The 13,565-nt window shown below is 40.6% G+C and overlaps 2 protein-coding genes across 3 annotated transcripts in view; one reads left to right on the top strand and one right to left on the bottom strand.

The window, feature by feature from the left end:
• The window catches only part of rbfox3a (RNA binding fox-1 homolog 3a), a 611,006-nt gene that overhangs the window by 312,756 nt on the left and 284,685 nt on the right, over positions 1 to 13,565 (top strand). The gene's annotated exons all lie outside the window — the stretch shown is intronic.
• Positions 1 to 13,565, bottom strand: part of LOC147309010 (uncharacterized) — a 51,596-nt gene that overhangs the window by 358 nt on the left and 37,673 nt on the right. Inside the window, exons 3-4 of the mRNA XM_086271506.1 lie at positions 1,127 to 1,273; positions 151 to 243 (exon numbers count right to left, since the gene is read on the bottom strand). Of these exons, the coding sequence (XP_086127632.1) occupies positions 151 to 243; positions 1,127 to 1,273 (240 nt within the window). The remainder of the gene's footprint in view (positions 1 to 150; positions 244 to 1,126; positions 1,274 to 13,565) is intronic.

Below are 13,565 nucleotides of genomic sequence, written 5' to 3'. Positions count from 1 at the left end.
AAAAAAAAAAAGGAATTCAACAAAACAAGGACCAATTGCAATATCTGTTATTCACACGTGGTGTCACATTTTACCATTTCATATATCGAAATTACCCATAACTCCTGGAGCAAATTACATAACACAGAACAACTTGTGAATGTAACTGACCGTATATTCCTTCACAAGTTTCTCATGGTCTTCATTCAGGTAGACACACAAGGACTTCAGGATGCATGCTCGTCTTGTATGTATTGTGTCATCCTAAGAAAAAAGGGAATCCATAATGACAATATTTAGCTTTTAGGCAGCAGTTTGAAAAAGGAATACTTAGTTTGGAAGAGTCCAAAAGGCCACATGGTAAATAGACTGGTTCTTATATAGCGTTTTTCTACTCGGAGCACTCAAAGCTGCCTTTAAACAACAATTAATTCACCCAATCACTTTTTCTAAACTGTTTAAATAGCCTGTATTTATATAGCACTTTACTGGTCCCTAAGGACCCCAAAGCAATTTACATATTCAATTCAATTTTATTTATATAGCGCCAAATCACAACATAAGTCGCCTCAAGGCGATGACATATCCAGTCACCCACCCATTCACACACACCTTCACACACTGGTGATGGCAGCTACATTGTAGCCACAGCCACCCTGGGGCGCACTGACAGAGGCGAGGCTGCCTGACACTGGCGCCACCGGGTTTAGTGCTTCCTGTCTAACATTCATACACATTCACACTCCGATGAATGCATCGGTGAGCAACTTGGGGTTAGTATCTTGCCCAAGGATATTTGGCATGCAGACTGGAGGAGCTTGGGACCAAACCGCCAAGCTTCTGGTTAGTAGCTGACCTGCTCTACCACCTGAGCTACAGCCACCTCGAAACATCTGTCCAAACCAAATCAGACACAAAATGAGGCAACTAAACACTAATGTTTTGTTTTTTTCTTTTTTTTTCATTTTGATCAAAATTAACCATACGATGTTATCAATTACTTATTAATATAAGACTGATGCTTATATAATTTGTATAAAATATGAAAACCTCTTAGCACTTTTGCCTACCATATGTATAGATATCTTTGCTCATAAAATTGCCAGATTATGGGCATAAAAAGTTCTTAAGCACAGATCTAACCCACCTTGGAGATGGCCACGATGATGTGTCTCATTTTTCTGCCAGCCACCCCACCTTTGCCTCGAAAGAGCTCCATCATGCGTGGAGTGTACAAGTCTAGCTCATAAAAGAATCTATATACTATCGATATGCGCAGGAATTCCTTGTCAATCTGAAAAACATGAACAATGCACTTATAATATGCACCAGAGGAAGGACATACCAGGAATTATTAGCTGTTTTATCACTATGTTATGTCAATATTAATGAAACAAGAAATAACTGGTCAACCATAAACACACTCTTGCGACATAAAGCTAGACATATAGGACATGCACCTCTTTCTCGGTGAACAGAGCTGGCCATCTGCTTTTAAAATCTGCAATGAAGGGCTGTCCTTGAATAACTTCGTGCCTTCTGTACGAAAAAGTCTTCTGCATTTTCATTGTCACTATATTGTCATTGTTTCTCTTCTGAACCTCTGAAAGCAGTGCAATTGTCTGTTTTTCCAGGCTGTCAGTGGTTTCTCCTTTTGGATACTGCGGACAGTAATTGACTTCTGCTCTTCTAGGCTTTTTCACATTCAATGCTGCCTGACTTTTGTCTTGGGCCTTGTTCTTTAGTGAATTTACCAACACCTTTGTGATGCATTTCTGGGGAGAGAAATTAATTAAAACAAAGTTATTACTCTGACAAATTTGTGTTAATATCTACATACTGTGAAATGTGAAGACTGCTACGGTGCGTACACACCGAACGCGATAGATGCGACCAGAGCTTCAGGTTTACATGTAAAGTCAATGGAGGAGCACGATGAAGCGCGACTGGGGGTCCAGCTAAACTTCGGAAGCAGATTTGCATTGAGAAAACGCTTTTCTGCCTAATTCACACGACTGACACCTTTGAAGCGCGAAGTAAAATACGCACTGCAGTTTGTGTGGTGCATTTTGTGCATTCGCACTTATCACGTCTACCGCTCGAGCTGGTAAAATCTGCGGGACAGCAGCTCCTCAAACTCGGCAAGGGACAGAAGGTGGTACAGCTGAAAGCGGCCGTCATCCAGACGCAGCTTCTGGAGCAAGTGGTGAGACTCACCAAACTGCTCACGCTTGTGGAAGACCTGATGGACCCAGGTACCGTGAGGGCGTCCTTTACGCACTGCTCTGCTCTCCACAGCAAATAGAGAAGGGAGACTCTTTCTTCAAACGCTAGATTGACAGCTGCCATTTTAATAACATACCGTCTGGCACTACTTCCTCCCAGATCTCTTCTTCATACGCATGAAAATTGCATATCTTAAAGCTCGACCAGTTCATGCTGGACGCGCTTCGAGGTGCAAATGTGCACGCGATCAGCTAGGGGCGTCTATCGCGTTCGGTGTGAACACACCGTTAGTCAGCCTTAATGCAGAGCACCAGAGAAACTATAACCCGAACAATTATCCACCTAAATCATTCTGAATTCGAAAACTAAGTGAATATATTACAAAAAAAGAAAATGCACATGCAATTATTGTGACAGATTTTATCTTACTCCTTGTTATTAACTCCCCTAAACGCTGGTTTAGTTGAATTAAACCTTTCATCAATCCAGTTAATGCGGTTGCCCGCGACTAAACTCCACTGACAAAAACAGGAATTTTAGATAGAGCATCATAAAACACTCATAAAATCACCCAAACCATGTCGGTCAGTCTTACCACTACTACCAACAATCACCAACTCCAGTTAAGCAGAAAGTAACCTGTCATTCACGGAGCTATATGCGAAGACGTTACGGCTCTACGCGGCTTTCCCGCTCTTCAAAGTTAGCTAACTCCAGAGAAGGAAGAAACAGTCCTACCCACGCAGATAACCATGAAACACACCTCATTCAAAATTGACAGAAAAAAAAAAAAAAACGAACTTACCAAAATAACCTCATAACCTCTAACTCTTGAGGTCACACTTCTTAATTATCAGCACGTCTCTGAACTTACACATATGATGGATTACACAGACTAATGTGAAAATATCCAGCTTTACGTTTCAACTCTCCTAATGCCGTTGCTCGGGGATATCCTTAGTTAAAGGTACATAACCTTGTTATTATTAAATGGTCAGGGGTTGAGTGGCTTCTGTGTCCACTTGCTGGCAGTCTCTCTTGCCATCAGCTAAAAGAGGAGTCACTAACCCCAATAACAGCCACCAGATCTGCCCTCGGTGCCTGAAAAATAGTGGCTTCTTCACACACTGCAGTTTGCTGTCTGACAGGAATTATGACACGTAGGAGACGGGGAGTTTTTAGCAGTAAATTTGGTATTTGAGAAACAGAGGCATCGTTTGGTGGGGGCTGAGTATCCGTTTGTGGCATGGACTATGAAAACCTACTCTGTAGTCAGTCAGGTAAAAGGTCCCACTCATGCGAGGTGCATGAGGGGGACCCACTTCACTTTCAGGAACTTCACTGATGGGCTCTGTGCCTGAGAGCATTCACTATCTTCACAGCATATGCACTTAGTTCGTTCCCCTATGAGACTTATGCTGCTGTGTAATTGTGTCTGCCACCAGGGACAAAATCTAATGATATTAACAAATGTTAGTGCTTTAAGTGAAATATTAATTTTGTTGTTGTCGTATGTCATCATAACATTTTACAGCAAAATGAAGTTTCCAATTTCACTTTAATTTTAATTTGAAGTTAGTGTACACTTATAGTGCACCAAAGCTCTGCACAGACATGGCAAATAGCACAAGTTTGTAAATTCAGCAAAAAGTCTGCAGCTAAAGAGCACAGCATCCCTCATTCATTCTCTGGAGAGTGAATATCTGTGTGTTCATAGAAATACTGGTGACTGTGAGTTCAGGTGATGCAGCTACAAACAGCACTGCTGAAAACATAATACTCATGATGTTCATCTTTCATGAACAAAATCAGAAGAAAATTTAGACAAGAAGTTGAAACAGAAACAAAGAGTAACACTGTAACGCACTGAGCTGTGGAACATTTGCAAACCAACCCCTGCTTCTTTGGGTTATGAGACATTATTTCAGTGGTAAAACGTGTGATTTGTCTCTATTTCCACAGTAGGAGTACAAAATGATCACAGCTGCATGGTTGGTGTGGGCAAATTTTAGTGAACAAGATTGGAGGAGTTCAAAACGTTTAAGAAAGAAAGATGTACCGGTTCATTTCATGAACTTAGCTGAAACTCTAAATAGTAAACTGGGAACATGAGTTTACATAACAACAACAATAATAATAATGATAATAATAATAATATATTTTCTCATAGTTTCATTCATATAGTTATTTCAACTCTTCAGGGAAGACAAAAAAAGAGAGAGGAGCAGTTGTTTTTACCCCGAGCCACAGCAGCTGTTTATGACCTCGGCCTCCCACACAGGCAGCAGTTCTGCTGCACTGCCTCCTATTACAGCCCCAGTCGTTAAGGAGCGCTCGGCCAGAGCAGCAGCAGCCACCCAAATATTAATTGAATATAAGCTTGTTCAGCACGTGTGGCATTACACACATTCATGAGTGCACATATACACACACAGTTAAGTTTGTGTGATTAAGAACACACAGTCATTTGTTGGAGACTCACTAACAGCAGCTATGAGTGTCTATACTATCTTACACACCAATGAAATATTATAGGAACTGAAATAAAGTTCCTACAATGCAACTGGGTGAAAGATTTCATGTATCCACAACACACACACACACACACACACACACACACACACACACACACACACACACACACACACACACACACACACATTTCACAAAACGTTATTAAACTTTAGTTAAAAGTACGTGCTGCACAATAATATGTAGTATTTACTGTCATATTCCCATAGATCATCATGATGTTGTTTATTATGTTGCTCTTTTTTTGCTTGTTTTCTCTTTTTTCTTTCTCAACAGGTGATCCAGGTGGTTGATAGATGTGTTTTTTGTCTGTTTGTTTTGTTTGTTTGTTTGTTTTTTTGCCCTTTATCTCCGTCCCTCTTCCTCGCTCTTTTTCTTTCCCCCAGTCACGTCTGTCCCGTGTTTAGCAGTTAAAAAATAAAATAAACAATAAAAGGTGAATCAAATAGACCAATACGGCAAGGCTGGGATGGTCCATTTGGTAAAGTAAATCTGTTGGGCATCTTTCTTTGCCTTTAGACAAGAATTCTGATGCAAAAGAACCAAACGGGACAGACGGGAAAATAAATAAATAAATACTTGATTGTTAATAAACAGTCACAACTGTTTCCTAATCATAAGTAATGTTATGATTTATGTGCATTCATGTTTTGTGGTTTTGTTAAAGCCTTTTGGAAACACTTCCATCTACAATGGGGGAAACAATGAATTGATCCCCTGTTGATTTCAAAGCCTGCTCACTTATAAAGAAATGAACCCACAGAGATGAAAACATTATGCTTTGTGGCTGACTTTCAGAACGAAGGTTTCTTCCACATAACCCTCGCATCTATGCTTCTCTGGTTATCATGGTCTTGAGTGTTAGCGCCGACCACTGACGTGAGCAGAGCTAAACCTGATTAACAATCAAGGCAGAACTGCTTATTTTCACACTTCTTTTTGATTCATGATCCACAGGCTGTGAGTCAGTCCGGGGTCACAAAGTCTTTTCATGAGTTATGAGAGCATTTAGTGGGTATTAGACAGCTATTTGTGCTGGCTAATCACCGCAGGTGTGTGTAGGAGTCTGCCTTGTGGGTGAGGTTAATTGCAAGAAGGAAGGCCTCGGTGTCCAAGCAGGTGTCCACATAAGTAGAGAGGAGGCGAAGGAAGCGGTAGATACGGGGTCAAATATTAGAGACCTGCTACTTCTACTGTAATTCATCAGAGAAACTAGACACACACACACACACTTCGGTCATCATCACCGCGGTTTAAAGCAGTATTACTTACAGTCACACAGTCTGCAGAACAACAGAAAAAAGAGCAATCAGATCATTGGTATCCATGTGACAGCGATAAGATGGCGCTGCCACGACTTCCTGACCACTACGCTCTCACTGTGAACCTTTTTACTTATTTATTGCTTTGTTATGCATTCCAAAATCTTCTAGTTTTATAGTTTCATCTTTGTGTATATTTACTTACTTACTGTGCATAATGTTTTCTCTCTCTTTTTGCACAGTCGAGGAGCGTACAGGACACATTTGACTGTGTTATACTTGTATAACTATGCGTGTGACAAATAAAAGATCTTGTATCTTGAATCTAGTAAAGTAAAGAGTTGAGTCAGTGTGCAGAGCTCTCTCCATCCACCCCTGATCTCCCGTCAGGTACACAAACGTTTTTGAGAAAACCTGAACAAAACATTTTTTATTGATAAGTTTGAAAGTGTGTTGCACAATATTATAAGCTACGCCATCATATTTCATAACAATGGAAACAACGTTAGACATCTGAAGGACGAGGGATCTCCCCTTGAAGCAACACACTTGATGTATCTTGGCCATGAATTACTCTTTTCTGTTTTTACATTTTTTATTTGACCTCTTTGCTTAAAAACAACAACAACGTCTGTCTCGGTCATTCTTGTTCAGTATAATTCTTACAGAAGAATCACCTGCAGCTTCAGAGGATACGTTTCTGAAACCTGACTGAAACTCTTCAAATAAACCTCTGCAGATGATCTGTTAGCTGTTTGACAACTACTCTTTCAAGGATGTTTGATATGAAAGGAAGGTTGGAGATTGGCCTATAATTAGCTAAGACTGCTGGGTCTAGAGATGCTTTTTGAGCAAAGGTTTAACTACAGCCAGCTTGAAGGCCTGTGGTACATAGCCGATTATTAGAGATAGGTTGATCATATTTAAGATCGAAGAATTAATTAATGGCAGGACTTCTTTGAGCAGTTTTGTAGGAATGGGGTCTAAAAGACACGTTGATGGTTTGGGGAAAAAGAAACTAGTAGCTGTGGCCTAAATGATGTTATGTGTAATGAAAACATTCATGAAGTCATTCCCAGTTAAGGTTAAAGGAATGCTTGGCTCAGCAGAGGTCTGACCTTCTGTCAGTACACGTTACAGTGCCACTGAAATTTGAGGAGACAAAATCCTCCAAAATCTGTCGAATTCATTCAGAGATAAATTTGCACAAAATCACAACTTTCCATAAAACTCTGTAGACTTCCCTGACACCATCAGCTTAATCAGTATGATGATAATTATTGCAGTTGTACACATTTCCCACCACAGTATTCCAGAAACAACAGTGACATGTGTATCCAATTGTGAAAAAGATGGTGACACATGATGTAAGAGATGATAAGAAACTCACGATGGAAACAGACAATAAGAAAACTAGTGAGCAGTGAGCGGCTGAGACGAGAGGCCGCTTCAGTGCTGAGCTGGACAGTGTCCTTTCAAACACAGACAGTCATAATAGCAGCTCTCCTGTCTCTAAAAGCATGAGTGTCATTAAATCAATAATTCATTTACTTTAATGAGATAAGTACTCGCAAAACTAATTGCATACCACCCCATTTAGCCCAGCCAGTCAGGACCTTAATGCAAAATATCTCATTGCTATTGTAGCTGCAGGACAAAGACTGAGGGGGCCTCAGGATGGAGGAACTGAAGAAGAAGCAAAAAGAGGAGAAGAAATACAAAGACAGCAACAAAGAAAAGTGTGGGAGAGAGTGGAATAATAGAGTGAATGAGGTGGATGCAAAAGACAGCAGTGGGACATTTCTGAGGAGTTAAATCTCACTTCTACAGTCTTTGGATCCTCGGCTTGTCCTTCCTAGCTTGCTCGTATCCACGACCGACTATGTTGTGGAATAATATGATATGGAAAATTTGTTTTTCACGAGTGTTACAGTATAATCTTGGCCTGGTTCTGTTATCCTCAGAACGGAGCAGTTCACAAAGTTAAAGGTCTTATCCAGGACACCAGGAGCAAATACAGTCAAAGGCTTGGAGAACCAGGGGACTGGAGTGCACACAAGCCAGAGGCACTGGGCAATAGCCTGATGATGCTCAGACGGCCCTTTTGCAAGGCAGTCAGGCAGGGCTGCTTAGGAGGCCTGCCTGGTAGAGCTGACAGGGCCCTCTGAGATGAATCTGGGAAATAAAGGGTGATCGTGGCTCAAGAGTTGGGAGTTTGCTTCACCCGTTGCCTACTGGTGGTGGTCAGAGGGCCCGGTGGCGCCAGTGTCCGGCAGCCTCGCCTCTGTCAGTGCGCCCCAGCTGTGGGTACAATGTAGCTGCCATCACCAGTGTGTGAATGTGTGTGTGAATGGGTGGATGACTGGATGTGTGTAGCGCTTTGGGGTCCTTAGGTACTAGTAAAGCGCTATACAAATACAGACCATTTACCATATGAGTCGCAGATGGAGATCAGAGATTCCAGTTGGGACACGGTCTACAGAAGAGACTGCAGAACCTGGATGTGACCAGAGACTGACTCTTTGGCTGTTCCACCACTCTCAGCCTGTCGCAGGCAACTGAAACAGCCCCTCTAGAAAGGCCCACCCCTGCTTGTAGCTTAAAGGCTAAATGGATGAGAGAAAATAGGACAGTTGATGTGACGGGTTCCACAGAGACGAGTAAATCCTCAAGTGGCATCAGATAAACAGAGCTCCGTGTTAATGGGCATTCATCTCCCAGTTCTCAGACCCAGAACATTATGGATATAGAAATGTTAGGAGCTCAGTAATATTACATGTATCTGGCATAGTGGACGGTATGTTCTCCTTTTGTCTTTGCAAAAGCCTCTCCTCTCTTCTTCATGTTTAAAACGTGCATAGACTTCACTTATTCTTTAAATATATATTAAATATACCTGTGTTGTTTAAAAGAAAAATGTAATCAAACATAAAGCCAGTAAAACATTTAATTTAATTTAATTTAATTTAATTTAATTTAATTTAATTTAATTTAATTTAATTTAATTTAATTGCTAAAACTGTTAGTTAAAGTCAAAGTTTAACTTTAAATAAAAAATTCAGACATTAGAAAATTGTCAAAATACAGTTTTCTTCCTATCTTAACACCAAGATTGTCTCTACCTGCTCTTGAAACGGGGAATTTTTGTGTAATCGACGAATAGTTTAGAGTATTTTACAGTAAATTTGTTGGGTTTTCTTTTTTTTCTGTTTTTTAACCAAAATCTGCAAAATTTCAGACAACTAATAATAAGAGAGATGCAAAAAAATAAAACAGATTTGTTTAAATTCAAATGATAATAAAGCGTGTTTTTCAGACAGGATGTTGTAGCCATGAAGTTTGAAACATTTTAATAAGAGTCTGAACGCTGAGGTGTTTCTGGCAAACCCTTGAAGGTTCACCGAGGCTTACATTCCTGATATGTACTGTATAGCAGGTTGCAAGTCTCACATCAAGTTCGAGTGTCGTGTTTGCAATCATCATCCTCACTCATCTTCTGTGTCCCGTTGTGCATCACATGGACTGTGTGTTCGTCTTCCTGCTCCTCACAGAAGGAACACATTGGTGCTTCTACAGCCTTTGCTCACATTTAATTCAGGACAGCTAAATGTTTCATTGTATTTCACCATGCACTGCTGTTAACTTTAGCAGTTTGAAACATAGTTGTGTGTTTGACTGTAGGCGTAGGAGCCACGTTCAGTGTGGTTCTAAGTTCAGGGTTCTCTGTTTCATTGTCAGCTCTTTTTCAGTTTTGTCCTCCTTTGTTTCTCCATAAAAGTAAAACAAATAAAAATTGAAAATTGAATTGAAAGAGAGGCAAAAGTTCTCCACTGTGTTCTGTTATTAACAGAATTTAGTGCAAGTGTAATTAATAAAGGTGTTTTTGTAATCGTCATCATTCTGTTATTGATGTCATTCAACCACAAGCCAAATGTTTCCTTTTAAATAAGGAACAATCTATATCAAGAAATAAAGTAGAAGTGATCTTACAGCAGCAGTACATTATTTGAATTTTAAACTTATGTTAACAGTAAACATTGTAACTCAAAAGGTAGTAATACTTTTTGTGTAAAAAGACAAAGTTAATATTGTCACCAATGTAACCTTTTAAAATAGTTTTATCCATACATTTATTACATTTGTAACACTGCATGTCTATTTGTATAATTGGCAAATCATTTTATTTATAAAACCCAACTAATAATAGCAATTCTGACCTTGTTTATTTATAGCACTTTAATCTCATATTTCTATTTATATGTATGTACTGTCATTGTTTTACTTAATGTAAACATCTCCAAACTACAGACGAGCTCATGTAAATTTCAACTATGGAAAACTTCTACAATTTAAGAAGCCATTAATTTACATAATTTGACAGTATCTGGTTGATCATTATGGGTGTTTTTAATGTGTTTGTTGGTTTTTTACTTTTGATTGATCCTTCTATCCTTTGCAAAGCCAGCAAGGGGAAATTGTAAAATATCTTCAGAGATACGTACTAAAAGGATCCCTCAAATATCAACTGATGTGCACGGCTCTAACTGATGAAGAAGCAACATGTTGGTCAGAGTAGTCTGTAGTGATAGCACCCCCAGCTCCCCTTTTGCAGTGTCCTCTCTGCTGCCAGCACTGACAGTGGAAGGTCAATGCAGAATGTGACTAATGACTATCCAATAAGGTCAAATATACATTTTCAGTAAAACACACCTAATAATGTGGTTATTGGTTCCCCTGCTAATCCAAAGAACATAAATGTAAAGAGCAGGCAGTTTTGTTGATTTTGGAAATCAGTGTACTTTCATCAATAAGATGCCAGTTTCAGAGTAAGAAAGTTACATCAAAGTAGTGTACACAAGCTTAATGTGGAGGGTGACCGAAATGCAGTAGAGGTTATATGATGGGCGATCTGCATCAGACATCAAAGAAGTCATCTTGAAACCTCCTCACCACGTCTAATTACACAAACATTAATTTGTGCCATTTTGATGAAATCAGATGTATCCACTATGGTGTCTTGGCAGGCTTTTAAAAGCTCTTTTTCAGTCCTGATATTGAACATAGATTATGGAGTGATCAGTCTTCACATAGATCTACATCTCATAGCTCATCCTTTGTGTCAATGGGACTGTAATGGATCACAGGGCTCTGCAGCAGTGTGCTGACGGGGAGAAATCTGACTACACAGATCTTTTCTCTGAGAGCAGCTGATTCTTACATGTAAAGATCACCTCGGCCAAATAAAGGCAGTCTATCAGACTGTGATCCTAAAATCATTCCTTTGTTGTTTTCAACCACACGACCGTTCACACACACCCACATAGACACCCAAACATATCCACTGCTCACAAAAACATGTAAGGAACACTTTTTAATCAGAGTGTGGCATCTGGTCAGTTAGCAGAGGGCGTTAAAATTAGGGGCAAAGGAAATGTCATGGTATTTGTATTTCAGACTGTGTGATCATGTTATTTGATCATTGTTGGTCATAGTTTTGGTTTTCTTTAGTGCTTAGTGACTGCAGTCCTTCCTCCCACAGTAGTTATGTCAGCCTGTGTTTAGTCTCTGTTCCCATGTCTACTCTATGCTTTTCCTAATCCCACATTTCATGTCTTTGTCGCTATGTTCCCTGTGTCTCCCCCGTTACTGTGTTAAGCTTGAGTGTTGCGAGTCAGAGCTTCGGTCTGTGTGTTTCCTGTTTTATTGTATCCGCGATCTCGTTCTTTCGGTCACTACCCACAGCTCGTGGCCATAGGTGAGGGTAGGGACTTAGATCGACCGGTAAATTGAGAGCTTCGCTTTTACACTCAGCTCCCTCTTCACCACGGTGCAGCGTCCGCATTACTGCAGCTGCAGCCCCAATCCGTCTGTCGATCTCCGGCTCCCTTCTCCCATCACTCGCGAACAAGACCCCGAGATACTTGAACTCCTCCACTTGTGGCAGGAACTCATCCCCGACCCGGAGTGGGCAATCCACCCTTTTCCGGCTGAGAACCATGGCCTCAGATTTGGAGGTGCTGATCCTCATTCCCGCTGCTTCACACTCGTCTGCGAACCGTTCCAGTGCGAGCTGGAGGCCCTCACCCGATGAAGCCAACAGAACCACATCATCCGCAAAAATCAGAGATGAGATTCTGAGGCCACCGAAATGAAAGCCCTCCGCCACTTGGCTGCGCCTAGAAATCCTGTCCATAAAAATTATGAACAGAACCGGAGACAAAGGGCAGCCCTGGCGGAGCCCATCACCCACCGGGAACGAGTCCGACTTATTGCCGGCAATGCGAACCAAGCTCTTGCAACGGTTGTATAGGGATCTAATGGCCCGTAGCAATGGGCCAGACACCCAATACTCCCGCAACACCTCCCACAGGACACCCCAAGGGACACGGTCGAATACCTTCTCCAAGTCCACAAAACACATGTAGACTGGTTGGGCAAACTCCCATGCCCCCTCAAGTATCCTCGAGAGGATAAAGAGCTGGTCCAGTGTTCCGCGACCAGGACGAAAACCGCATTGTTCCTCCTGTATCCGAGGTTCGACTAACGGACGAACTCTCCTTTCCAGCACCCTGGCATAGACTTTCCCAGGGAGGCTGAGGAGTGTGATCCCCCTGTAGTTGGAACACACCCTCCGGTCCCCCTTCTTAAAGATGGGGACCACCACCCCGGTCTGCCAGTCCGGTCCGGTCTGCTTTAAAATATGCTATATATATATATATATATATATATATATATATATACAGTGGGGCAAAAAAGTATTTAGTCAGCCACCGATTGTGCAAGTTCCCCCACTTAAAATGATGACAGAGGTCAGTAATTTGCACCAGAGGTAGACTTCAACTGTGAGAGACAGAATGTGAAAAAAAAAAATCCATGAATCCACATGGTAGGATTTGTAAAGAATTTATTCGTAAATCAGGGTGGAAAATAAGTATTTATATTTATATATATATTTTATAAAGTGCTTTGAGTGCTAAAGTAGAAACGGGCCATTTACCATTTACTCACTGATCAGTAACAAACTGTATAAAAAAATAACTTGAGTGTTACAAGCTAACTAAATGTAAAATGTAGTTGACTCCAGTTATCATATAAATATATATGATGGTACGTTTTAAAAAAAAAGTTTATTTAACCATTCATTTTACGTTTTATTATTGGTGATTATTATTTATTTTGATAATTATCTCCGGCTGTTACTCTTAAATTGAGTCATATCATGTGCAGTTGCCACCAATCAAATGAAAATATAAAACACTATACCTGTATCCCACTAATCAGTGTTTTTGAAGGCCCGACACTGTGATTCCTGTTTCATTCCTTCTGTGCCACAGAATGTTGTTGTTACTGATAAATGGGTAACAGTCACACTTCATTATCTTGGACACCTACGCTGTAGTGTGTTTCCATTCATTTATGCAACAGTGTCTGAAATGGTTGATCTGATATCATCGTGTTGGTGTTGTTCCCAGATCATCATACTAAATGTTGTTCCAGGATCAACATTGCAAGTGACCAATCAGAATGTTGTGACGTCATACTTTTGCGACTTCGGGAAAAACCGGC

This window comes from Aulonocara sp. 'chitande type north' Nkhata Bay, linkage group LG18, assembly GCF_057382095.1.
Source record: "Aulonocara sp. 'chitande type north' Nkhata Bay isolate Kocher_YH1m ecotype deep benthic linkage group LG18, A_spYH_male_GT1.1, whole genome shotgun sequence".
Classification (NCBI taxonomy): Eukaryota; Metazoa; Chordata; class Actinopteri; order Cichliformes; family Cichlidae; genus Aulonocara; species Aulonocara sp. 'chitande type north' Nkhata Bay.
The sequence above is the reverse complement of the archived record's forward strand: the minus strand, read 5'-3'. Positions and strand labels throughout refer to the sequence as shown.